General features: G+C 39.0%; 1 protein-coding gene across 4 annotated transcripts in view; it reads left to right on the plus strand.

The window, feature by feature from the left end:
- Positions 1-26512, plus strand: part of EML4 (EMAP like 4) — a 136961-nt gene that overhangs the window by 75515 nt on the left and 34934 nt on the right. For all 4 annotated transcript variants that reach the window (XM_016192857.2, XM_060186934.1, XM_060186935.1 and 1 more), the window contains 7 exons: positions 2334-2457; positions 5331-5480; positions 8775-8844; positions 10435-10545; positions 13315-13410; positions 17858-17992; positions 18095-18230. In XM_016192857.2, the coding sequence (XP_016048343.1) occupies positions 2334-2457; positions 5331-5480; positions 8775-8844; positions 10435-10545; positions 13315-13410; positions 17858-17992; positions 18095-18230 (822 nt within the window). The remainder of the gene's footprint in view (positions 1-2333; positions 2458-5330; positions 5481-8774; positions 8845-10434; positions 10546-13314; positions 13411-17857; positions 17993-18094; positions 18231-26512) is intronic.

Consider the following 26512-nt stretch of genomic DNA (forward strand, 5'->3'; position numbering starts at 1 on the left):
GCACAAAACTCTTAAAACAGAAGAGCTAACATTTAAAGATACTGACTTAATACAAGAAACAGAAGAAAACTTTAGAAAAAGTGTAGTGTTAATATCTTCAGAGAGGTTCAAACAGATTGGAAATGTTAAAAATCACCATTCACAAGTCATGGAATTAAAAGAAAATACTTAGAAGATCAAAATGAAGTATAAATGGCTAAGAATATTATGAAGAAAGAAAATAATAGAGCTGATAAATCCTGAAGCTTTAATATTTGTTTGATAGGAATTCCAGAAAAATAGAACAGAGCAGAGGAAATAATTGAAGAAGACTTTGCAAATCTAAAAAAAGATTCAGGTCTTGAGATTGCCAGTGCTTGCAAAATACCTAACACATAAGATGAGAATAGATTCACTCCTAGACACACCTTGGGTATATTGGAGTCCCAAAGATAGAAAATAGTAATGGTTTCCAGGGAGAGAAAAAGGCTAACCTACTACAGAGGAATAAGAATTAGATTAACAGCAGACTTAATCATTGGGTGCCCTGGATGCTAGAAGTAAATGGTTCAATATTATAAAAATTCTACAGGAAAAAGGCTTTAGACTTAAAATTCTATGCCCAGACAAATTGGTATGTAATTTTGAGGGTAAAAATAGGGGTGTTTTATGATACTAAAGAGCTTAGATATCTTATTCTTATATTCCTCATTTGAAAAGATTGCTGGCAGTTTTAGCAGTTCCGGGACTGTTAAGTGTACTTTTCTCCCACACCAAAAGCCAGCTAGGAAAACCAGAAAATATCATTTCACTACTTAGAAGATGGCCATTACACATACCTAGGGCCAGGGGAAAGAGATTACGAATACTATCTAGATGTTGGTAAAGTTAAAAGGTCTACCTTAAGATTTTGATGGTAGTTCTCCTAACTTGTATAAAAATAAACTTTCTAAATAACTAAGGGAGGGAGGGACATCATCTCTCTACCACAGATAGGAAAGGATGAAAGGAGAGAGAAAATCACAGGGAGAGCACAATTAAATAGAAGAAATGTAGAAGGTCAAGAGAAGCATTTTGATAATTTGTTGTGTGGTTCTTGAACCTTATATTAAACCTGGTTCTTTTGCAAACATAACATCAACAAAAGGAATTTGTAGTCTTGGGCCAGAGAGAACAAGAGTACAAGATTTACATGCCCGAGGCCCCAGAAGTCAAAAATTCATCCTCAGTACCACCACTATATACTCGAGCTGGGCAGTGATCTTTGTCTCTTTCATAAAACAAAACAAAAAGAGTAAAAACGCGTAGCCTTAAAGAAAGAAAATCAGATGCAGTAAATAACTAAGAAAGTATATTTAAAAAGGATGGAGGGGTGCCAGGTGGTGGCGCACTTTTTTGAGCGCACATATTACAATACACAAGGACCCAGGTTCAAGCCCCGGGTCCCCACCTACAGGGGTAAAATTTTGCAAGTGGTGAAGCAGTGCTGCAGGTGTCTCTTTTCCTCTTTAATCTCCCCCTTTTGATTTCTGACTATCTATCCAATAAATAAATAAAGATAGTGAGAAAAAAATAATAAAGGGCCGGGAGGTATAGGTGAAGATGTTTGCAGAAGGGAAAGAATTGTAGCTAGCAATCAGTTACCATCAGATTCCAGCTGTGCTGAAGTCACCATGCATCAAAGCCCACTCTCAGGTTTTGAAATAAGACACATCATGTTTTAATACCATGGTGTGGGAGGTCCCCACCTACTCTTAGATGAAACCCAGGCCAAGCACACTTGTAGTAATAAAAATAGTAGTAGTAATAAAAATAGCATGAACTTCTCCCCCATAGCAAGTATAATTTTATATCTGACTGAAGAAATACTAGCATGACATTTAATTAGTAATTTCTCTGTCTTCCTCCCATAGTTTGCAGTCTGTATGTGAACTGTTGAATTGTTATATCCTTTTCCACTGTAGTTTAAGCCATTAAGGTCTTCAGGTTGTCCTGGCCTTTGCTGAGCCTCAACTTTTATAATCTCCTAAGTGATGACCACTTTTTAGTCTTATTTCTAATTTTGTTTCCATATCCTGCCAGACAAGTTGACAAGTGTTAGACATTTATTATTTTTTATTTCCTTTTTAGATTGATTGGTAACCATTTCACAATTGCCATTGATATTTATTGGTAACCATTTCACAATTGCCATCAATATGTATTAGACCTCCCTGTAATTATGTAATTAAACTGTTAGATCTAACAGAATAGAACATAAAAGTATGTATTTTCTGTCTTGTTGGGTCACATTAATAATCTATTGTTCTGTGATTATTCAGAATATACATCTAACTTAACTTATGTTTCAACAGAAGGAGAATATATCAAAATGTTTATGCGTGGTCGGCCAATCACAATGTTCATCCCTTCTGATGTCGAAAACTATGATGATATCAAAACAGAGCTGCCACCTGAGAAACTCAAACTGGAGTGGGTGTATCCTTCACTACACAACAGCCTGCTTGTTTACTTTGACTTAAATTATGACAAATTACCTAATCGCTGTCAAAATTGTCTATATGCCAAAAGAGTGAATGTAATAACACACCTACTTGAGAAAGCAAAGAGACACCCTCTAATCCTTTCACATATGTATTTTGCTATTAATAGTTTAAAAGCAACAAAAATTTATATCTTAGGATAGGTCAGGCACTGTTTTATGCCTGAGGCTCTGAGGTCCTAGGTTCAGGCCTGCCATAGCTGAGCTATGCTCTAGTCTCTGTACATCTCACTAATTTAAAAAAATATATTAAAATAAAATCAGAATAACAAAGATAGCTTTAGAATTAATTCCTTCTCAGCTTGACCTTATAAAACTATCTTCTGTTTTGTGTACACCATAGCAGGACTCATATGTAGAAGAGGCACTGATAGCAGAGAGGTGACTGTGACACTGTGCAGTGCATGTGTATATGGGGCCCCAGGTTTCACCTAGCACTGTCTTTGCTGGACCAGAGTAGTGCTCTGACTAGTCTTGCCCCCTCCTACCCCCCCACCTTAAACAAATAGTTAAGAGAAAGAGAAATTAAAAGCCCTGGATTAGAGCTGGAAGATTAGTGTTGAATCTTGGCTCTGCCACCTACTCACCAGTAAAACTTATTTTCTTCTCTTGATAAAGTGGTTAGCTCCTGGGGAGCTAGCTTGTTGGTTGAGCACAGGGCTTGGCTGCATGAGACCCTGTCTCAGTCTCTAGCACTGCATGTGCTACAGTGATGCTCTGACATCCACCCCCTTTCCCCTCTCATAAGAGATTTTTAAAAGTCAAATTATTAAAAGTTATTGACTCCTTCCTCACAAGGCTGCTGTAAAAATTAAATAAAATTCTGATTAAATGGGGCCCGGGCGGTAGTGCACTGTGTTAAGCACACATAGTACAAAATGCAAGAACTGGAACCTGGTTCACACCCCTAGCTCCCCACCGATAGGGGGGCACTTTGCAAGCAGTGAAGCAGGTCTGCAGGTGTCTTATCTTTCTCTCCCCTCTCTTGTCTTCCCCTCCTCTCAATTTCTTTCTGTCCTATCCAACAGCAGCAGCAGCAACAATGGGGAAAAAAAAAAGATGATCTTCAGGATCCATCATCTGGAGTTGTAGTGCTGGCATCAAGCCCCAGTGATAACACAAGAGGCAAAAAAAAAAATTCTGGTTAAGCACTTTACAATCTATGAAATAGTGGGACTTCCTTTATTAAGAACTCAGATTAAGGAGCTATAATGATAGCATAATGGTTCTGCAGAGGACTTTTGTGCCTGAGGCTCTGAGGTCCGAGGTTCAGGCCAGCCATAGCTGAGCTATGCTCTAGTCTCTGTACATCTCACTAATTAAAAAAAAATTATTAAAATAAAATCAGAATAACAAAGATAGCTTTAGAATTATTTCCTTCTCAGCTTGACTGTATAAAACTACCTTCTGCCTGAGAATTTCACATAGAAATTCTTATTTCTCTTAGACCTGCTTAGAAACTCAAATGCAAAGTAAGCTAATTGAACACTTTTTTATTTTTAAAAATATTTATTTATTACTGGATAGAGACAGAAATTGAGAGGGGAGAGGGTGATAGAGACACAGACACCTGCAACCCTGCTTCACCACTCATGAACCTTTCCCCCTGCAGCTGGGGACCGGGGACTTGAACCTGGCTCCTTGTGCACTGTAATGTGTGCACTTAACCAGGTGTGCCACCGCCTGGCTCCAAACACTTTTTTTTTTTAACCTCCATACTATTCCTTTCCCCACTCTTTTTTTTTTTTTTTTTTTTTTTTGCTTCCAGCATTATCACTGGTGCTTGGTGCCTGCACTACGAATCTACTGCTCAGATTAGGGAGTTGTAATGATAGCATAATGGTTCTGCAGAAGACTTTCATGCCTGAGGCTTTGAGGTCCGAGATTCAATCCATTTTTCCCATTTGTTGTCCTTGTTGGATAGGACAGAGAGAGGAGGGGAAGACAGAGGAGGAGAGAGAGAGAGGCACCTTCAGACCTGCTTCTCTGCTTGTGAAGCAGTCCCTGTGCAAGTGGGGAGCTGAGGGCTCCAACTGGTATCCTTAGGCCAGTCCTTGCACTTTGCACCATGTGTGCTTAACCAGCTGCACTACAACCCAGCCTCCTTTTCCCACTCTTGAATTATTACCTCCTTTCAACTGAAATTAACTTTAGCTTGGCAAAACTCGCAATCATGTAATTATATATAACTATTTGCTTATTTATTTACTTTACCACTAGGGTTATAGCTGAGGCTTCAAGCCTATAGGACTCCTCAATTTTAAAAAATACTTAATTTGTTTCAATTTATTGGGAAATACAGAGAGAAAGATACAGAAAGATCAGAGCTCTTCTCAGCTCTGGTTTGTTCTGTGGGGGACTGAGCCTGGCACTTTGGAGCCTGGGGCATGAAAGTCTTTTTGTACAACTTTTATAAGCTGTCTTCCATACCTAGACTCTTTTTTTTTTTTTTTTCTTTAAACAAGCTTGGCTTCCAAACTGCTGGCTGTTGCTCCTCACCACACAGGTGTCACACGCTTACTCCCTCTCTGCATTTAAATCAGTTCCTCCTCATATGCATTTTCCTATCTACAACTTAGTGTCAGATTTTGCCACTTTTGCCAGAACTTAAGATCCAGGAACATGGGACTTGCAAGTGTTTTACTCAGAACTGTGTGTCTAGCTCTGTCTGGCACATTTAGGAAGTCCATATACACTTGTAAATGAGGAAATAAGGAATAATGACAGTTGTACCTTCTTAAATCTCCCTGAAAATAATGTTACCTTCACCTTTGGGAAATATTTGAAAACCTTGACTATTTCTTTTAAGATATGGCTATAGGGGAAAAGACTGCCGAGCAAATGTTTACCTTCTTCCTACAGGGGAAATAGTTTATTTCATAGCATCAGTAGTGGTCCTGTTCAATTATGAGGAGAGAACTCAGAGGCACTACCTAGGCCATACAGACTGTGTGAAGTGGTTGGTATCTTTTTTCCTTCGTGCCTTGTTTTTGTACTTTTATAATTTGGGTTTTATTTAAAATGATTTCTTGTGGAGAGCTCAGGATTTAAGGACATTAGTGTTCCTGTTAAGATTTATACCTTTTATCCTAATCTCTTAGATCTCAGTTGGAACCTCTTCTGTTTTGAGAGGTCCCTTAATAGGACCCCAGAAACACGTTTCTGACCTATAAATTTAAAATATATATGGGACACATTGGAATTGCAGACTTCTGAGAGAAATTATTGGTTACTAAATACTTACTGGAGATTTATTCTATGTAAATAAATTTTGGACTTCAGGTTTTTCTCTCTGAGGATCATAAGTATCTCATGGAGGTCAAACTGTAAAGATGTGAGAAGCTCTTAAGTGCATAGGCATGTTCACTCTTATTTCGTTAAATTCAGGTATTCATTGCTAAAAGCGATTTTCCCAATTTTTCCAATATTTGAAAGTTTTTTTATGTTTGTGCTACTCTGGATACAGTATGAATATATCTACCTTTATCTAGGAAGCAATAATACATACATTTTAGAATGCCATGTAAATGTTGTAAAACTTTATAGTTGAGTAAAATGTTGCCTTTTGTACTAGAAGAATATATATATATATATACTAACACATGTGTGACAACCTAAATATCTTTCAGTTGGGACTAGTGAAGGTGTATGGTGTACCTCTAGGTTCCCATCAGCTATAAAGAAAAAATGAGGTAGTCCTGGTGCACTACTGAGGAAAGATTCCTAAGGTACCAACTCCTCAGTGCAAGTTTTAAGGGTTATGAAAAGATGCACAAGTACTGTTTGCATAAAAAAGAGGGAGACAGTAAATACTTATCTCATCTCCCACATATATAATCTCTTTCTAGAATAATAATAATGATTATTATTATTATTACCAGAGCACTGCTCAGCTCTGACTTATGGTGGTGCGGGGGATTAAACCTGGGACTTTGGAGCCTCAGGCATGACAGAGTCTGTTTGCATAACCATTATGCTATCTACCCCTGCCCTAGAATTATTAATAAAAGGAACTAGCTGTAGTGATTAACTGGCTGCATGGGAGGTGGGGGTAGATAGAAGATCTTAGCAGATGGGGCAAAGTGTGAAAGAGACGTTATGCAGTGTCTTTTTCTATAATATTTTATTTCCATGAGCAATCAGAGAGAGACCAGAGCACTACTCATCTCCGGGTTATGGTGGTGCTGGAGATTGAACCTGGGGCCTTGGACCTTTAAGTTATCTCCACAGTCTTCTATAATGGTCTTTTTTTTTTTAAAGGCTTCTGATACTGAAGCTATGCAATATATTCCCAAATGCAGAAATCCCGTTTCAAAAATGCATTTAAAAAGAGGTATTAGATGAAATATTGCAAAATGTTATTCTGTTAAGCTTTTATTTACTTCTATTGTAATTGATCTCAAAAAGGACATAAACTGTTTAAGAGCTAATAGAATAAAGGAAACCTTGGTAAACTCCAGTCTCCTTAGAAATCAAATGCCATTTATATATCAGTAAACTTAACAAAGCATTTTTAAAAATACAGCTCAGTGTGGGAAAGTTGTAGCAGAACTTTTGAAACTGAAACTAGTTTCTTAGGACAGCTGAAATTGGTGCTTCTGGAAAGTAATGAGCAATATATATCCAGAACACAAATTTGTTCACATTTGAGCTTACTCCTTTATTTAAAGTAGTACAAAGATGAAGACATCTTTTGCGAGTTATTCATATGTGTACCATGAAAAACTTGAATATATATACTTTACTTTTTTAGCTTATAAATATGTATGTAAGTGGGTGGGTGTATTTTTTTTTTCCACCAGGGTTATTGCAGGGGCTCAGTGCTGGCACTATGAATCCAGCATTCCCAGTGGTCGTTTCTTCCTCCCCCCCTTCATTTTACTTGCTAAAAAAAAAATCATTTTTATTTGATTAAAAAAAAAATTGAGAGAGGAGATAGAGAGGGACAGAGAAAAATAGACACCTACAAATCTGCTTCACCAGCCATGACGCTTCCCCTCTACAAGTAAAGAATCAAACCTGGGCCCTTGGCACATGCTAAAATGCTCTCAACTAGATGTACCACCACCTGGCCTCCTCAGTTTATATTTCAATATTCCTTGCCCCAAAGTTTGACTTATGAAAACTTAACTAGATTTCTGTGTGTGAAAAAATTCACTGCTGTGTTGAATGAACTTGTTACCATACCCAAGGACCTGGGTTCAAGTCCCAGTCTCTACCTTCAGGGGACAAGCTTTGCTAGGGGTGATGCAGATCTGCAGGTGTCTCTCTGTCTCTCTATCTCCCCTTTCCCTCTCATTTTCTGGCTGCTTCTATCCAATAAATAAATAAAGATAATTAAAAAAAAAAAAAAAAGAAAAGTAAATGGTTTCTGCCTGGGAATTCGCTCCAGAGAAAAGGTATTGAACACTAAATCATGAAGCCCCAGATTCCATCCCTGGTATCCCATGTGCCAGGGGGTACTCTGGTTCTCTTCTTTGTTTTAATAAAAAAAATTTTAAAAGAAAAAAAGTAAGTGATAAAAAGGCTGATAAATAAAAATATGAGTATTATGAAACAAAATGGGAAAAGGCTTATGTTTTAATATATTAAAATTAACTATGGTATTGCATCTTATTTATATATTGCATCTTTATAATCAAACCATGTGAATGTATGTGCCTATGTGTATGGACTGGAATGGAGCTTGTTCAAATGAAAGCAGCTTAATTGGTTATCTTGCTATAATTGCAAATAGATATTTTATTCAAATTAAGTGATTCATTAATCATTAATCTGTTAACTTTAACAAAGAATGGAATAGTACTAGAAATTAGAAATCCTTTAGATAATTGGTTTTTTTAAAATTATTTTCCCTTTTGTTGCCCTTGTTGTTTTATTGTTGTAGTAGTTGTTGTTGATGATGTCATCATTGCTGGATAGGATAGAGAAATGGAGAGGGGAGGGGAAGACAGAGGGGTAGAGAAAGATAGACACCTGCAGACCTGCTTCACCGCTTGTGAAGCGACTCCCCTGCAGGTGGGGAGCTGGGGGCTTATACCGGGATCTTTATGCCGGTCCTTGAGCTTTGCACCACATGCTTTAACCTGCTGCGCTACCGCCCGACTCCCTAGATAATTGTTTTTTATTTGGTTTGTTAAAGAAAATTAAATAGGCTATATTGAAAAAAATTGATGAAAATATGGATACCGTAATACATTTCTACTATTTCACATGTTTGTTTTTTTTTATTGTTGTTAATACTACTTTTTAGCCTTGCTGTGCATCCTGACAAAATTAGAATTGCAACTGGACAGATAGCTGGAGTGGATAAAGATGGAAGGGTGAGTAGCACTTAGTGCTTTCTCTAATTTCTTGTATCTCTGATACAGTATTAAAATGGAATAGTTTGTGATTTAACCACAACTTACCTGTTCTTTAAAAAAATTAATTATTGGTCCAGTCAGATAGTTCATTTGGATAGTGCACTACTTTGCTGTGTATGTGCCCAGCCCCTGCCACACTAAAACGAAAGCAGCTGCACTGCAGAAAAATATTTACTACTAAAGGATTTGTTATTTATTTATTTATGTTTAGGGAAATTAATGGTTTACAATAAATCCTAAAGGATTCCTAGTATCAACAGGGAAAAAATTCCTTACTGTAAAGACATCCTATAAAATGTTTCAGTTACTACTCATATTATTGAATTATCCTTTATAACAAATCCATTACTTGTGACATCAACAGTGAATATTAATAATGACTGGTTATCATATACATTATCACACTCTGTCTTTTACTTCTTTAAAGAAGTTGGAAGGGTTATATGGGGTGACTTCCAAGACCCCTTCCTGACTTAAATTCTATTTGAAGATAATTTGCTTAGGAATTTGTTGGATACTATACAGAAAAGTGTCTTTTCCCCAAGAATGCATGATCATAATGCTAAGAGCAGAATAGAGCAAATTTGCCTGGGATAGAATAATGACATAACTGTTTTAGTTGTACCACTTTGGACATGTTACTTAAATCTCTGTATCTTGAATTCTTCATCTGTCAGGTACAGGTTACTATTGTAAAAATTTACAGAATTATGAGGATTAAATGGACCATATATGCCTGGTGTATTTAGAATAGTGTATGGCACATAAATATTCAAATTATTTATTGTATTAATATTAGTACTGTTACTGTTTTTTTGTTTTGATGATGAGAAAGGAGATTAAATCTCAAAATTTCATGGAGGACATGTTTAAACATAATGGTTTATTTGTTAGCTGTTTGTCCATCTTTTATAGAGTACTATAAAAGAGGGCAGGTGTCTTCTGCACCCCAGAAAGAATTTTTACCTTTACTCCCAGAGGAGGGAGAATTTTTATGGCAAGATGACTAGAGGGGTTCTGAAACCCAATTCCATCAGAACCCAGGGATAGAAGAGGAAAAAAGAAAAGACATTTGGAAGTAATAATAGGTGTAGCTGTGCCTTAAAATAGAAGAGAAGGCAGGACCATTGAAAAAAATAGGAAAAATAGATAGACAGACAGCTATAAAGATAGTAGTCAATCCATATCTGTGACCTTGGGAAAATCACTGCAGTTTCCAGTGGAGGGAATGGGGACACAGAACTCTGGTGGTGGGAATGGTGTGGAATTGTGCCCCTGTTATTTTGTAACTTTGTAAATCGCAAATAAGCAAACAAATAAATGACCAGGGTAAAAGCATAATGGTTATGCAAAACAAACCAACAAAAACCTCTCATATCTGAGGCTCAGGATCAATACCCTACACTACCATAAAGTCTGTGCTGAGCAGTGTTCTAGTAGAAAGAAAAAAAAGTGGACAGGCAGTTCTTTGTATCAGTGGTATTTATTTATATTCACCTTGATACCAGGTGGTTTTGCTAACTTGTATTTTTCTCTTTGTTTTTCTAGCCTCTGCAACCACATGTTAGAGTGTGGGATTCAGTTAGTCTGTCTACACTGCAAATTATTGGACTTGGAACTTTTGAGCGTGGTGTGGGGTGCCTGGATTTTTCAAAGGCAGTAAGTAACGATTTTAATAAGCTAAACAAAGAGGTAGAAAAGAAGTTCACCTCAGTTTTATGTGTGTTCACAGAAGGTGATAATTCTGAATTTTAAAATATGATGACAGCTATCGAGGGCTAAATTTAAGGTTTAACAAACAGTAAGGTACACCATGCTTCGTTGAGAATCTTGCAGATCAGGTTTTATTTGTAAAATTAACAGACGTTAAACCCAGATACAAGTATTGACTTTCTTTGATGTACTAGAGTTAAAAAAAAAAAAAAATGAGGCCAGTGGTGGCACATCTGGTTGAGCGCACATATTACAATGTTTAAGAACCTAGGTTTGAGCCCCATGTCCCCACCTACAGAGGGAAAGCAAATAAGCATTTAAAAAATAAAATAAAATAAATCAGACCCTTTTTACTCACAAAAATCATGAATTATCTTGGTCCTGAGTTAATGACAACATTGGTTTAAAATTAAGTGCCTAGCAGTCCAAATCTTGCAGTTTTATTCTAACTGTAAAATAAGGCAGAAATGTTTGCTCATTTTGTTTCTTCTTGAATTATATGTTGGAGAAAGAAGCATTTTTAGAGCAAGAAGATATTTGGGCAGATTTAAGATTTTTGAGTCCAATGAATCAGGAATTAGGAGAAAGGAAGTTATGGAAAGGAAGAAAGAACAGAAAATACTTCTGTCTTCCTGCTCTTGCAAATAAATGTGTGTAGCAGGAACTGTTGTCATTTTGCTGATACAGCTGTTAACAATGTCAAGATTATCTTGAATTGACACACAGTGTTAACTTTTATGTATCCTCTCCCCCCACACACACACACATATTACTCAGCTTAAAGTGGAGCTGGGGATTGAACCTAGGACCTCAGAGTCTCAGGCATGAAAACCATTTGCATAACCCTTACGCTGTCTCCACAGCCTATTGACTTTCATAGTTTAGGTAATCACTCCAGAACAGAAAAAGAAGAAGTTCTGTCCTTCCTACTCCATCTGTTTCCCTAGATGTCATGGGCTATACATGCTACAAGGAAGAAAAGCAATTTTTAAATATTATCCATAGAACTTTTTCTTAAACCTAGACACTTAAATCATGTGAGTGAAGAGTTTCAAAAAAAATAGGAATTTAGTTACATTTTCACTTATATTAGTCAATCATGTTCATTAAAATCAGTGTGGATTGTGATATTAAGAGATTTTAAAGCAGCTGTGAGTTTTAGTTTATTCTATCAATGTGTCAAAATTTATTCAGGAACAAGGTTAAGAAGTTATGTATATCATCCAGAAGGTGGTACGGTAGATAAAGGTGTTGGACTCTCAAGCATGAGGTAATGAATTCAGTCTCTGGCATTACATATACCAGAATGGTGTGCTGGTTCTCACTCCCTCCCTTCTCCATCTCTCAAATACACACACACACACACACACACACACACACACACACACACACACACACACGTAAATAGTGTGGAGTCGGGAAGATATCACAATTATTACGCAAAGAGACTCTCATGCCTGAGACCCAGGTCAATCCCCTGCACCACTATAATCCAGACCTGAGCTGTACTCTGGTAAAAAAAAAAGAAAGAAAGAAAAGTAGTAGTAATAAATAAATGAATTAAGTAAATATTGGGGCTGAGGAAATAACATAATTGTTATGGAAAAAGACTTTCATACTTGAAGCACCAAAGGTCCCAGGTTCATTTCCCAATACCACCATAAGCCAGAGCTGAGCAGTATTCTGGGAATAAATAAATATTTTAAAAAGAAATGATGGAGGCCAGGTAGGCACACCTGCTTGAGTTCACATGCTACAGTGTGCAGGGACCTTGATTTGAACCCCTAGTCCCCATCTGCAGAGGGAAAGCTTTTCGAGTGGTAAAGTAGTGTTGCAAGTGTCTCTCTTTCTCCCCACCTCCCCGTCACACAGTTCCCTCTCAATTTCTGGCTGTGTCCAATAAATAAATAAAGGAAATACCAAAAAAAAATTAATATTTTTCTTTTTTTTTTTTTTAAGTATTTTATTTATTCATGAGAAAATAGGAGAGAAAGAACCAGACATCACTCTGGTACATGTGCTGCCAGGGGATGGAACTCAGGACCTCATATTTGAGAGTCAGTGCTCTATTCATTGTACCACCTCCTGGACCACCCCAAAAAATTGTAAAATGAAATGATGAACCTTTCATGACAACCACTCTGCATATGATTGGCAAAGAAATAAGATGCAGAAGGGGTTAAGGTAACCCACAAAATGAATCATTTAATATTTCTGAATATTTAAAAGTGGTTAGAAGACAAGTGAAATTCAGCATAAAGTAAAATTTAAAATATTGTCTTTTTTCATTCTTATTACTGTCTTATTGTTGTCACTTGAGTACTATATCTTATTTCCCCATGATAGTTATCTACATACCACTATCTTAGTTCCTCCTCCACCATTGGTGCTGGGTTCCTAGTGCTCTCTCAGTTTACTCCCTCCAACCCTCAATCCCCTCAGTCCTTGACTTTACTGAAATAGACCATGTCTAGTCCCAAGTTTCACCCTGATTTTCCATTAGGAAAAAAAAAATTTTAGCAAATATTTTATATAGAAATTTTCTTTGTATTTCTAAAGAAAATACAGTTTTCATAAGTAGTACATTTTAGGAGACTGAGTTGAAACAACTTTTGGATAATCAATATTGACAATTTAAAATACATGATATTGCTTTGAAGGTCATCCATATCTGAATATTTTTAAATGCTTTTAATTGACTTTATTTTTTTTTAGGATTCAGGTGTTCATCTGTGTGTTATTGATGACTCCAACGAACATATGCTTACTGTATGGGATTGGCAGAGAAAGTTAAAAGCAGCTGAAATAAAGGTAAGTCAACGTTTTTATTACTGTCTTTTAAAGTGTATTATTTGTTTTTGTAGGTAGTTAGAAATGGTATTGGAAATCCTTGAGCTGCAGGTATTCAATATATGTACACCTAGTCTCAGTTAAGTCTGAGCACTCTTAGACTACTTCTCCCTTAACAAAGTATATTACTTTTAATTTTTAAAACATTATAAATCTAAAGGCAAGAATAACTCTTGTTGTTGTTGTGGCCAGGTGTTGGGCTGCACCGCGGAGAAGAGAGAGAGAGAGGAGGTCTGGAATAAGTGGGGTACACAAATCTTTATTATAGGATGGGGGGGTGGCTCAGGCCACGTGGAGTAAGCCAACAATGGCCGTCCCCACTGCCTCACCGCGGGGCGAGAGAAGGAAGAGAGTGCTGAGAGAGAGCTGAAGGAGCCCAGAGGGGGGGGGGGGGGCGGAGTGAAGGGGCTTTTATTGGGCAATAACCAGGGGTGACGTGTAGGGGCAGGATTGGTTGAAGGGGGCACTGCGGGGCGTGGTAAAACCTGGGGGCGGAGACTGCATCAGAATAATTCCTCAGCATCATCTCCTCCTTTCCCTTTATATCTAAATGGACACAGTAAGGAAAAATGGAATGGAACAGGCTTAAATGTCATTAAAGAGTGCCGTGCTCAGGTGGGAAGATGTAGGACTTTCTGTGGAGGAGGGAAGGCTTAAATGGCTGCCAGCCTTGTGAGATTTATGTGTCCCCCTGTGCTCAACCCCTCTTTAGAGAGAGAGACTTACCTGGAGGGACTCATCTCATAGGTTTAAGTGCAGCCTGCTCAACCATCTCAACAATATCTCTACATCTCTTCTATCTTTCTACCTAGTAATAGCATAAGATGGTTCAAAGTCTGTAAAAGACTATCATGGAGCAGAAACCCACATTAGGCGCCATTTGTTGTTAATGTTTCGGGAGCTTCAGTTGGCCGGGCTAGCTTCGTGCAGTAGACAGAGATAGACTCGGGGACACACGGCTGCGCTGAGAAGCTGCAGTTTAATCTTTATTCACGAACGGGCAAATCACCACACCATGTGCTTCCCTATCATTCTTTCTCTGCCGCTGCTGCTGGGACTCTGGGCTTCCTTAGCATAGGGGGCGGGGAGAAAGAGGGGCACGAAACTAGCAAGGACCAAACCATTTCTCTCAGAGGTAGGGGGAAGGGGGCCAAACCAATACGAAGAATACCAACAAACTCTTAGAAAAATGTACAACACAACTGAAAAGCATCAGTAATGTTATACCTGCATTAACTTTGTGGGATTATTGCTAAAGAAACTATAGCACTTGTGGTCCAGGATGTGGTACAGTGGATAGAGCACTTGACTCTATCATGAAGCATGAAGTCCTGAGTTCAAGCCCCGGCAGCACATGTACCAGAGTGATGTCTGGTTCTTTCTCTCTCTCCTCCTATCTTTCTCATCAATAAATAAACAAAATCTTAAAAAACAGAAAGAAAGAAACTATAGCACTTATAACTACTGTAAAGTAGTGCTGATTTTATTTCTCTGCATCAGATTCTGACTTGTAAGACAGGAATATAAGATTAGCATTGCAGCTAAATTTGGATGGGTCAAAAATGACTTCCCTCTGATAGACTCTCAAAGGGTAAGAGTTGACAGGATGACTTTAAACAGCCAGTGACATATTTGCTCCACTCCTAAATAATGTCACATTCCTCTTCAGTATTCTCTTAGCAGTTTTGTATGAACATAAAACTTTCAGCAACAGTGAAAGTTCATCTTTTGAACACAGTAGAATGAATTTGATTGTACTCGAAAGAATCAAACTTCCAAAAACAAAAATGTAGTTTGTCTTTCAGCTATCATTCAGAATAACTTGATATTGAAGCCTGAGGAAGTTGAATTGCAGAGAAATATGTGAATATGGGTTTTTGTAGTAAAAGCTACCAAATGAAGTTTCTTCTTCATGGCCTCTCCTTCATCCTTCCCAAAACTAGAAGTGTTATGTTCCTCAGAGTGAAGTCCCATGTCCTGCACTGACACTATATGCTACTCTCCTGACCCTGGTATTCTCCTGGCCCTGGTCTGCTATGATCCACACCTCTTAACCCAGCCCAGTTCTCCCACTAAGTTGAAAACCTTTATTTCTTGTTGCCTTCCAGGCATCCTTGCTTAAATGTCCTATCCCAAGAGTCCAAATAAATCTACATGTCCAAATCTACACTAATAATCTTCCTCAGCCCCCAACCAGTTCTGTCTCTCAGCAGTCAATACCACATTCCACGTACTTGCCCTAACTACAAGCCTGGACATCACAATTCATGACTGCTCACAGCAGACCCTTGAGTAAGTTCTTTAAACTCTGAATCTCAGATGTCCAAGTTAGCATTCTTTTCAGCATACTCGACTGCAAAACAGTGAAAGCTAACTTACAATGTACTGCTTCCACTGTAGAGAGAAGGGGAAAAACTCTCGCAGAGGTCTAGAGGCACCTCTGAGTTAGCAGTGACTTGATTTGGGGATTAGTTCACTGGTTTCCTTGTCTCTCCTCTTGGTTTCCCTCTCAGTGTTGACCTTACTTGATGCTACTGTTGGTAGACTCTGCCCTTCCTATAATAACAAAGATTTGAGAAGTTGTCATGTAACTTGTTAGCTTGTATAAGTTTAAAATTCAGTAAGGCAACCTGAAAGCCTTATTGACATAAAGACTTAAATAAGTGGAAGGATTAATGTAATCATGGATAGAAGATGTCACTTCTTTACATATTGATCAATATAGTCAAGATTGAGCATGGCTTTTATAGTTGACTAGCTGAATGTATGTGGAAATGTCATGGCTGGAAAAGGAACAGAAAGCTGGATCAGGGAATAGAGTAGCTCCCAAATATGGGAAAGGTGTGTAAATATTGATTGTAAACCCCATCGATTTGATGTGATCTGGGGCCCATATTCACCTTAGGAGCCTTATGTGACCTCTGCATCCCTCTAGATCTGAGCTCACATTCTGTGATCGTAAGTAGGAACATTCTAATCTGCCCCAATAATCAAGACCCATCTTCCTCAGAGGTAGCATAGAGTATGTCGTCCATTCTCCCTTCAGAGTATGGAACATTCTCTCTACCATTGTTGATCCAAGTTGAGGGCAAGGTCCTATGGGGGCCCACAAAGGGGTCTATTGTGTTGTTCCTGATAGAGATGACCGGTAACAATGGAGAGAGGGATTTATTCAGAGTCTAGGCCCATCATGTCAGTTTGGGAATCTCAGGACTCCCCGATTAGGGCCCCAGCTGATGGGGTGGCTTGATAGTGATTAAAGAGTCATCGTTAAAGTATGCCAGACTCTTGGCCTTATTCAGCTTTTGCAGTCCTTGCTTTGATGAAGTTAGCTTTGGAGTGAGTGAGAGAACTGTAATAGGAAGTAGGTGAGGACGGTATCTAAGTCTAAGTAGACACTATTTCATTATGAACTTGATACTGACTCACTACAGACTATTGTGTATTTTTGCTTTCAGGTATATATTTTGCCCTAATTTATGGATACATGTGAACATATGCTCTTATCTTACGGGACCATGTGAACATATGCTCTATATTATGGGACCTAGGTTTTGGGACTTTGTTAGGAAGTGAACCTCCTGGAATGGAATTAGAGAATGCTATGAAAGGAAAGGTCTCACCCAAGTAATGAGGGTAAAAGGTTGATATTCCATGCCTGACGTCTCTGGGCACAGTCTGAAGTGAAGCATGCTGAGGTGGTACTCCTTGTGTTGATTAGGTTGGGATCTGCAGATGCAATATCATTTGGTATGAATTGAGAGAAGCATGCAGGAAAGTGAGCCCCACCCTAGAGGTTCCAGGACTGGGGGAAATGTAGGCTCAATAGAGGAAGCGGGAGGTTACTGCTGTCTTAGAATTTAAGAAAACACCTGTAGGGAAGTCAACTTCACAGGCAGTGAAGCAGGTCTGTGGGTGTCTTTTTCTCACCCTCTCTGTCTTCCCCTTCTCTCTCCATTTCTCTCTGTCCTATCCAACCACAACGACATCAATAGCAACAACATATTAAATAAACAAAACAACAAGGGCAACAAAAGGGAATAAATAAATAAATATAAACAATTTTTAATTTAAAAAAATCATTCTGGGGGCCATGTGCTGGTGCTCTGATTGAGTACTCAGGGGATCAGGTTCAAACACCCCCTCCCACCTCCTACCACCTATAGAGGAAAACCTTCCTATGTGGTGGTGAGGCAGTGCTCTAGGTGTCTCTTTTTCTCTTCTCTCTCTGCCCCTCCCCTCTCAATTTCTCTCTGTTCTATCAAATAAAGTAAATTTAAATTACTTTAAAAGCCTTCTATTAAACAATTTCAGGAAAATCTTGGATTATCCAGTAGCTTACAGCTACTTGATACTTGGTGGAAATAAAGATGTACACTCATTTGAAGCTTTATTTCTCTTTTCACAGACAACAAATGAAGTTGTTTTGGCTGTAGAATTTCATCCAACAGATGCGAATACCATAATAACATGTGGCAAATCTCATATTTTCTTCTGGACCTGGAGTGGAAATTCTCTAACAAGAAAACAAGGAATTTTTGGAGTAGGGATGAAAATTTATAAACTCATAAAATGTTAATATTTTAAATTTAGTGTAGACATAATCATACTAAAGAGGAAACTGAACATTCTCGTTTCATTGTAGAAATACGAAAAACCCAAGTTTGTGCAGTGTTTAGCATTCTTGGGGAATGGAGATGTTCTTACTGGAGACTCAGGTGGAATTATACTGATATGGAGCAAAACCACTGTAGAGCCCACACCTGGGAAAGGACCAAAAGGTACAGTAGTCTCATGAAAGTCCTCCTTTCCCTTTGTGCATGTGCTATTGCAGTCCCATCTCTCAGTGAGACTAGGAAAGAAATTACTGGCTTGGGACAGTATGTTAGTCACAGTGTGGGTTCTATTTCTGAGGCATTCCTTCTTAGTTCCTTCAGAATTACATTATTTATTAACCTACAATTGACTATAATGAATGTTTCCCTCTAGGAGGTCAGTACAAAATAATTGGAAGGAGAATTAGAGATCCTATTATTTAAGCAGTACTAAGATTGAGAGTGGGAGGCTGGGCTGGGTGAAGTGCAAGGACCCAGATTCGAGCCCCCACTCCCCACCTGCAGGAGGAATACTTCACAAGTGTTAAAGCAGGTCTGTCTCTCCCTCTCTGTCTCCCCCTCCACTCTCAGTTTCTCACTGTTCTGTCCAATAAAATGGAAAAAAAATATCTGCCAGGAGCAGTGGATTCGTAGTGCCAGTATCAAGCCCCAGTGATAACTCTGGAGGCAAAAATAAATAAATAAATAATAAATAAGTAAATATTGAGAGTGAAAACATTCTGATCAACACTGATGAAGACTTCCCAGAAGAAATGGTGTGGTGATAGGTATAAGACTTCAGAAGGTAACTGAGCTTTGGTCCTAGCTTAGGGATAAAGTGATGGCAAAAGCAAGCAGATAGGCACACAAGTGAGACATCCAGCATCCTGTGAGTACATTTGTCATGTCACAGTGTTAACAGGCACAGGAGACTGCCAACTGGAAAGAAATAGACCTTTTTAAAAATAATAGTGAAGGGAGTCGGGCGGTAGCGCAGCAGGTTAAGCGCAGGTGATACAAAAGCGCAAGGACCGGTGTAAGGACGGACTGTATCTACTATGCCAGCTCCCAGGCCACAGTAAAACAAAGATGATCCACATTAGTCAGACTGTAAGAATCCAGAGAGAGAAGGAAGGAGCCCAGGTCCTGAGCCCCCAGGGTTTAGCAGAGTAGCTTCTCTGGGAACCTCTTTCACCTTCCCCACCCTTAGCACACTGGAACAGCTCCTTCCCCTGGTCTCTCTCAAATCTGAATGTCACACCATGGAAATCACAAGTCACCTGTGTATAAAGGACACATATCCCCCCACTCAGAAGGAAGCTTTGGTGCTGTGATGTTTTTCTCTGTGCCTGTCTCTGTCTTTCTATCTGAAGGAAAAACTGTCCATTTGCAGCAGTGACACTCCGGTAATGACAAAAAAAAAAAAAAAAAGAAATGGACAGGATAAAGAAACATTGGGATCCTGGTGTTTTTCCTAGTCGCCAGTCATAGGGTGATGAAAGGCTATGTCTATGTGTTAAAAACTACATATTGTAAGGGGCCAGGTGGTGGCACACCTTGTTGAATGTACACGTTATCAGCAGCAGCAACCCAGGTTCGATCCCTTAGCCCCCACCTGCAGGGGAAACTTCATGAGGAGTGAACCACCACTGCAGGTGGTGCAGTTTTATCTCTGTCTCCCCCTCCTTTCTCAATTTCTCTGACCTCTCAACATAAAATTAATTTATTTTCAACATTGACAGTACATCCTTAGACTTTTTCAGTTTAGGTTTAAAATTCATATTAAACTACAACAATAAAACAAGGGCAACAAAAGGGAATAAATAAATATTTTTTAAAAATTCATATTAGGGTGACACTTATTTTAGGGTTCTTAAGAAAAAAATTGGAGCAAGGCTGTTATAAACTACCTTTCCCAGATATTTTTCTCTCCTCTTTCCTGAGAACAGTTAGTATCAGAAATGCCAGGAACACATAGTATATCAAAACATGACTTAAATTGTTGACATACCATCCTCTGACATTGAGCAGAGTTTGAGTACAAATGAACCTTCACTAACTTTAATGTGTATTGAGGTGAGAGGGCAGAGAGAGCTTCAGAGGTTGGTTTAACTTTGGTTATTGTCTGTAACACTTGTGGCTTCCACTCTGTACAAAGAAAATCTATTTATGTTCAATCAAGCCTAGTCTTCTAAATTGTTTTGTACGTAAAATGGCCTGTATTGTGCCCTGCTGCCTGACTGATCCTGTTATGGACAAGCTTACTGAGAATTATCTCTTCTTTTCTATCTTGAGTGTTTTCATTCTGCTCATCAGGCTGGAAAGGATTTAGTGAGGGCAATGTGTAGGTGCAGGAAATATGCCCAAAGTTTCCAGTGTTCATCCAGTTCACGTGTGACATCTCTGTACCCACAGCAGCCCTTTCAACTAAAGGGACACATCAAGACAGCAGAAGTGGGGAGTCGGGGTAGCGCCCCTCGGGTTAAGCGCAGGTGGTGCAAAGTGCAAGGACTGGCAGAAGGAAGGATCCGTGTTTGAGCCCCCGGCTCCCCACCTGCCGGGGAGTCGCTTCACAAATGAAGCAGGTCTGCAGGTATCTTTCTCTCCCTCTGTCTTCCCCTCCCCTCTCCATTTCTCTCTGTCCTATCCAACAGCGACATCAATAACAACAGTAATAATTACAACAACAAGAAAAAACAAGGGCCACAAAAGGAAATTTAAAAAAAAAAGATAGCAGAAGTGCCTGATTTCACAGTTAATCCTCAACAGGAGGCAAACTAACCTTTATTTTATACCTCATAAGCTCTGATACTTTCTTCTTGCTCACAAACTAACAGGAATTTTAAAAATAATTAGAATTTTTTATTTAAGTTCTGCTCAGTGACATGTAACATCTTTCTTTATAGTATTTGTTTATTAACACAGGAGCAGGAAGCAGCATTACTGTGGCAAGTGCCACACTGGGGATTGAATTATAGACATGTTTCCCCCAGGCCACAGAGCATATTAGTTTAATATGTATAACTTATTCTCTGTTTCTGTGGGTTCTTTTTCTTTTCTTTCCTTTTTTTTTCCCTTTAATTCCACATCTAAGAAGTTATATGGTAAAAAAAGAAGTTATATGGTATTTTTATGACTTGCTTCAATTGTAATAATGCCTCCAGTCAGTCCATGGTTGTAAAAAATTTACTTCTTAATTTATTCCCGTTTGTTGCCCTTCTTGTTTTACTGTTGTAGTTATTGTTATTATTGATGTCGTCATTGTTGGATAGGACAGAGAGAAGTGGAGAGAGGAGGGGAAGATAGAGGGGAAGAGAAAGACACCTGCAGACCTGCTTCACTACCTGTGAAGTGACACCCCTGCAGGTGGGGAGCTGGGGGTTCAAACCGCGATCCCTACGCCAGTGCTTGGCGTTTTGCGCCACATGCATTTAACCCACTGCGCTACCACCTGACTCCCTACTTCTTTCTTTTTAAATTTACTTTTATTTAATTTTACCTGAGCACTGCTCAGATTGAACTTGGGACTTTAGAGCCTGGACATGAAAGTCTCTTGCGTAACTGTTAGAATGACTGTCAGACTATCTGTCCCTTCTGGGTTTCCTTTAATCACTGCATATTTCACAACCTTTTTATCCATCTATTTACTGAGTAACACTTACATTGTTTTAGTATTTCTGTTTCTTTTTTAAATTTTTTTATTGTTTTCCCTTTTGTTGCCCTTGTTTTATTCTTGTTGTAGTAGTAGTTGTTGTTGATGTCGTCATTGTTGGATAGGACAGAGAGAAATGGAGAGAGGAGGGGAAGGCAGAGGGGGAAAGAAAGAGACCTGCTTCACCATCTGTGAAGTGAACCCCCTGCAGATGGAGAGCCAGGGCTTGAACCAAGATCGCTTCGCTAACCTGAAGCGCTACCACCTGACCCCCAGTATTTTGTATTCTTTTTTTTTTTTTTGCCTCTAGGGTTATTGCTGGGACTCAGCGTCTGCACTATGAATCCACTGCTCCTGGAGGCTATTTTTTCCCTTTTGTTGCCCTTTTTGTTGTTTATCGTTGTTATTGATGTCGTTGTCGTTGGATAGGACAGAGAGAAATCAAGAGAAGAAGGGAAGACAGGGGAAGAGAAAGACACCTGCAGACCTGCTTTACTGCTTGTGAAGCGACCCCCTGCAGGTGGGGAGCCGGGAGCTCCTTACGCAGGTCCTTGCGCTTGATGCCATGTGCACTTAACCTACTGTGCCACCACCCACCTCCTGTATTTTCTATTTCTTAGATGAGTACAAGAGACTTATTTCCTTTTTTTATATTTATTTATTTTCCCTTTTGTTGCCCTTGTTGTTTAACATTGTTATGGTTATTATTGTTGTTGTTATTGATGTCGTCATTCCTGGATAGGACAGAGAGAACTGGAGAGAGGAGGGGAAGACAGAGGGGGAGAGAAAGACACCTGCAGACCTGCTTCACCGCCTATGAAGGGATTCCCCTGCAGGTGGGGAGCCGGGGGCTCAAACCAGGAGCCTTAAGATGGTCCTTGTGCTTTGTGCCACTGCCCCAACTCCCAAGAGACTTATTTCCTAAAGGATATATATGTGAAATTTTTTTTTTTTTAATTTTTCCTGCTACCAGGATTTATCTCTGGGGCTCAGTGCCTGCACAGAGAATCCACCATTCCCACAGGCCATTTTTTCCTTTTTTAAGTGGCAGAGGTAACATGGAGTATCTATAATACTATTAAATATGGTCATTGTTCTCATATCTGTGCCAGTTTCCTTTAAGGAACTGTGGAGCTACCATTTTACCTGCTGTGCCTGTAATCAACATGGGCTCACTTACCCCTTTGCTAAGAGTAGAATGTAAATTTCAGAGTCTCCTATCATTTGACTCTGTAGTTAAACTGGCTCAGAAAACCCTCCAAATATCTGTATTTGGCAGGTAAAGTAGACTTGCTTTTTATGGTAACTTCATTTGACTAAAGATGAGAGTAAAAGGAATGTTTGCAGTTAAACTTTGGATTGACTTAGCCTTGATTAAGTCTGAAAGTACAGTAGGTTCTTTTTCTTGGCAGACAGTTTAAACATTATTTGACTTACATTGGAATGTCATAAATATGGGCCCACAAGAGAGAAATTTTGACTGTAAGTTTCCTTTGTATAAATTTGAAGTACAGGAATGTAGTTAGCTAAATTAATTGTAGGTAGGTCTTCCTTAGGAGATAGTCTCTAGAGGTAAGAAGTGGAAGGTTGGAACCTCATTTTTATTCATGATCATGCATTTGTTCTTCAGTTTTATTTCCTATTTACTACAACAGCATCATTCTAGGAAGATGTTTAGTGTTTAACAAGATTTTTGCCATGGGGGCGCCCAGGTGGTGATACACCAGGTTCAGCACATATATTAATTACCATGCACAAAGATTCAGATTTGAGCTCCTGCAAGGGGGATGCTTCATGAGCAGTGCAATAGGTCTGCAGGTGTCTTTTTTCCCCCCTTTCTCTTCCTCCTTCCTTCCTCTCTCTTCCTCTCTCTCCAGGAAGATGAACATTTATTGGGAGAAAGAAAGGACAGAAAAGGAGAAGAAAGTACAAGCTGTATAGAATGTAGACCACCCCCCAAGAAGGAAAGAAACAAAGGCCTTGCTTCTCTTATCTACCCCTACCCTCTCAATATTCTCTCTGTCCTATCCAATAATTAAAAAAAAAAAAACCAGAAAGGGAAAAGTGGGTGCCAAGAGTGGTGGATTCATAATGCTGGCACTGAGCCCCAGTAACCACCATGGTGGCAGGGAAAAAAATGGAAGGAAAAAAAAATATTTTTGTCATGTTTTAGAAATACAGGAGACCAAATTAAAAATAAATATATTTTTATAGTACTTTCAGACCATTGGTGTTAATTTGCCCAACACTTTGCTCTTTATTCCTTCTGAATTCATAAAGCCAACACTACTCTCAGAAAGTGAACATCTTTGGGATGTCCTTTCTCTCCTGGTCACATTGAAGGCATGAGAGCAAGTTGGCTGGCTGTCCTGGTGGACACAATTGTGGCGTCCAGTGTCTAGAGTATTTTTAGGTAGTGAATGTAGATGAAAACAGAGGCAGCTGGCCTGAATAGAAAGTTTACTGGAGTCTTGTTGCCGGTTCTGCTGAATCAGGCCAGCTTTACTCCAAATGCGGCACGCCCCTTACTTCCTGCCAGATATGCCTGTCTAGTAACTTTTTTTTTTTTTTGCACCACCAGCATTCCAACACTGATGATTTTTAGATTGTCATCAGTAGTTTTTACTTTATTTTATTTATTGATTCATGAGAAATGATAGGAGAGAAAGAACCAGACATCACTCTGGTACATGTGCTCCCGGGGATCAAACTCAGAACCTCATGCTTGTGAGTCCAATGCCTTGTCCACTGTGCCACCTCCCAGACCACCTCCCAGACCCAGCTTTTTTTTTTAAGGATATCAGTTGTCATTAAACCATAATAACATGGCCACTGGACAGTGGTGCACCCCAATTAAGTGCACATGTTACCATGTGCCAAGACCCTAGTCCCCACCTGTATGGGGAAAGCTTCAAGAGTGCTGCAGGTGTCTCTTTTTCTCTCTGCCTCTCTATTGCCTCTTCTTAATTTCTTTCCTGTCAAATTAACATAATAAATTAATTAAAATACAATAAACTAATGACAACTCAAATGGAAAGTAAAGATGACCAATTTCAATATCAACTTTATTGAAATTTGTCTGCTATATAATTCACCCTCTTTAAAATATACAGTTCAATGGGTTTTGATATAGTTATGGATAAGTTGTGACCATAACTACATTCTAACTTTAGAGCATTCTCACAATCCGAAAACGAAGTACTTTCCCCTTAACCAGTCATTGTCATTGCTCTCACCTCTGTGCATTTGGCAGGGCTGGACACTTCATATAAATGACTGTTTTTTTTTCCAATTGAATCTTAATGTTTTCAAGTTTCATCCATGTTAGGCATGGCTTAGTACCTCACTTTTATGATATTTTGTTTATCAATTCATCAGTTCATGAACAATTTTAGAAGATGAACAATTTTTCCCACTTTATTGAGATACTGTAAGTATGCCATGTAATAATATATGAATATAACAGAAAGGATATGCCATGTAATAATTTGATATGTATATAGCAGAAAGAATTACCTCAAGTTTATATCTAACATGTTACATAGTTATACCTCACCAACAGTGTTTCTTAAGTGTGAAATATTGTGATCATTTGCACAGCAGGATCTGAAGACTTTTGCAAAGCTAAAAGAACAGGGGTTTAAGAAATTTGAGGGAGTTGGGTGGTAGCACAGCGGGTTAGGCACACGTGGCGCCAAGTGCAAGGACCGGCATAAGGATCCCCGTTTGAACCCCCAGCTCCCCACAAGCAGTGAAGCAGGTGTCTATCTTTCTCTCCTCCCTCTGTGTCTTCCCCTCCTCTCTCCATTTCTCTCTGTCCTATCCAACAACGACAACATCAATAATAACTACAATAATACAACAAGGGCAACAAAAGGAAATAAATAAATACTTAAAAAAAACTTTAAAAAAAATTTTGAGTCTGGGGAATCGGGCGGTAGCGCAGCGGGTTACACGCACGTAGCACGATGCACAAGGCCCAGCGTAAGGATCCGGGTTCGAGCCCCAGTTTCCCCACCTGCAGGGGAGTCGCTTCACAGATGGTGAAGCAGTTCTGCAGGTGTCTGTCTTTCTCTTCCCCCTCTCTTCTTCCCCTCCTCTTTCTATTTCTCTCTGTCCTATCCAACAACGACACCAATAACAACAGTAACTACAACAACATTAAAAAACAAGGGCACAAAAGGGAAAAATAAATAAAAATTAATAATAATTTAAAAAAAAAAGAAATTTGGGGAGTCGGGCTGTAGTGCAGCGGGTTAAGCGCAGGTGGCGCAAAGCACAAGGACCGGCATAAGGATCCCGGTTCGAACCCCGGCTCCCCACCTGCAGGGAAGTCGCTTCACAGGCGGTGAAGCAGGTCTGCAGGTGTCTTATCTTTCTCTCTCCCTCTCTGTCTTCCCCTCCTCTCTCCATTTCTCTCTGTCCTATCCAACAACGACAACAACAATAATAACTACAACAATAGAACAACAAGGGCAACAAAAGGGAATAAATAAATAAAATAAATATTAAAAAAAAATTTGTCCTGACTACAACTTTGTTATTAGCTAACTATTAAGTTGTTGTAAAAGTCACAACACATTTTTGCATAGAAAAATATGACATGGCTTTTCTAGCAACCCAGTATTTGATATTTGTTAAACCACTTTCATATGTCTGTATTCTCAGCTCTTAAACCAGACAATACCTGATTATCATATGCCATGAGTATGAGAGATCATGAAGATCTCAAGCTAAGGATCCTCTGTTGTCTTTGGAACTGCTGTCACTGTCTTGGCTTACCTTTTATAAAACTTTCTGGAAATTTTTTCAGAAT

Source organism: Erinaceus europaeus, chromosome 3, assembly GCF_950295315.1.
Source record: "Erinaceus europaeus chromosome 3, mEriEur2.1, whole genome shotgun sequence".
Lineage (NCBI taxonomy): Eukaryota > Metazoa > Chordata > Mammalia > Eulipotyphla > Erinaceidae > Erinaceus > Erinaceus europaeus.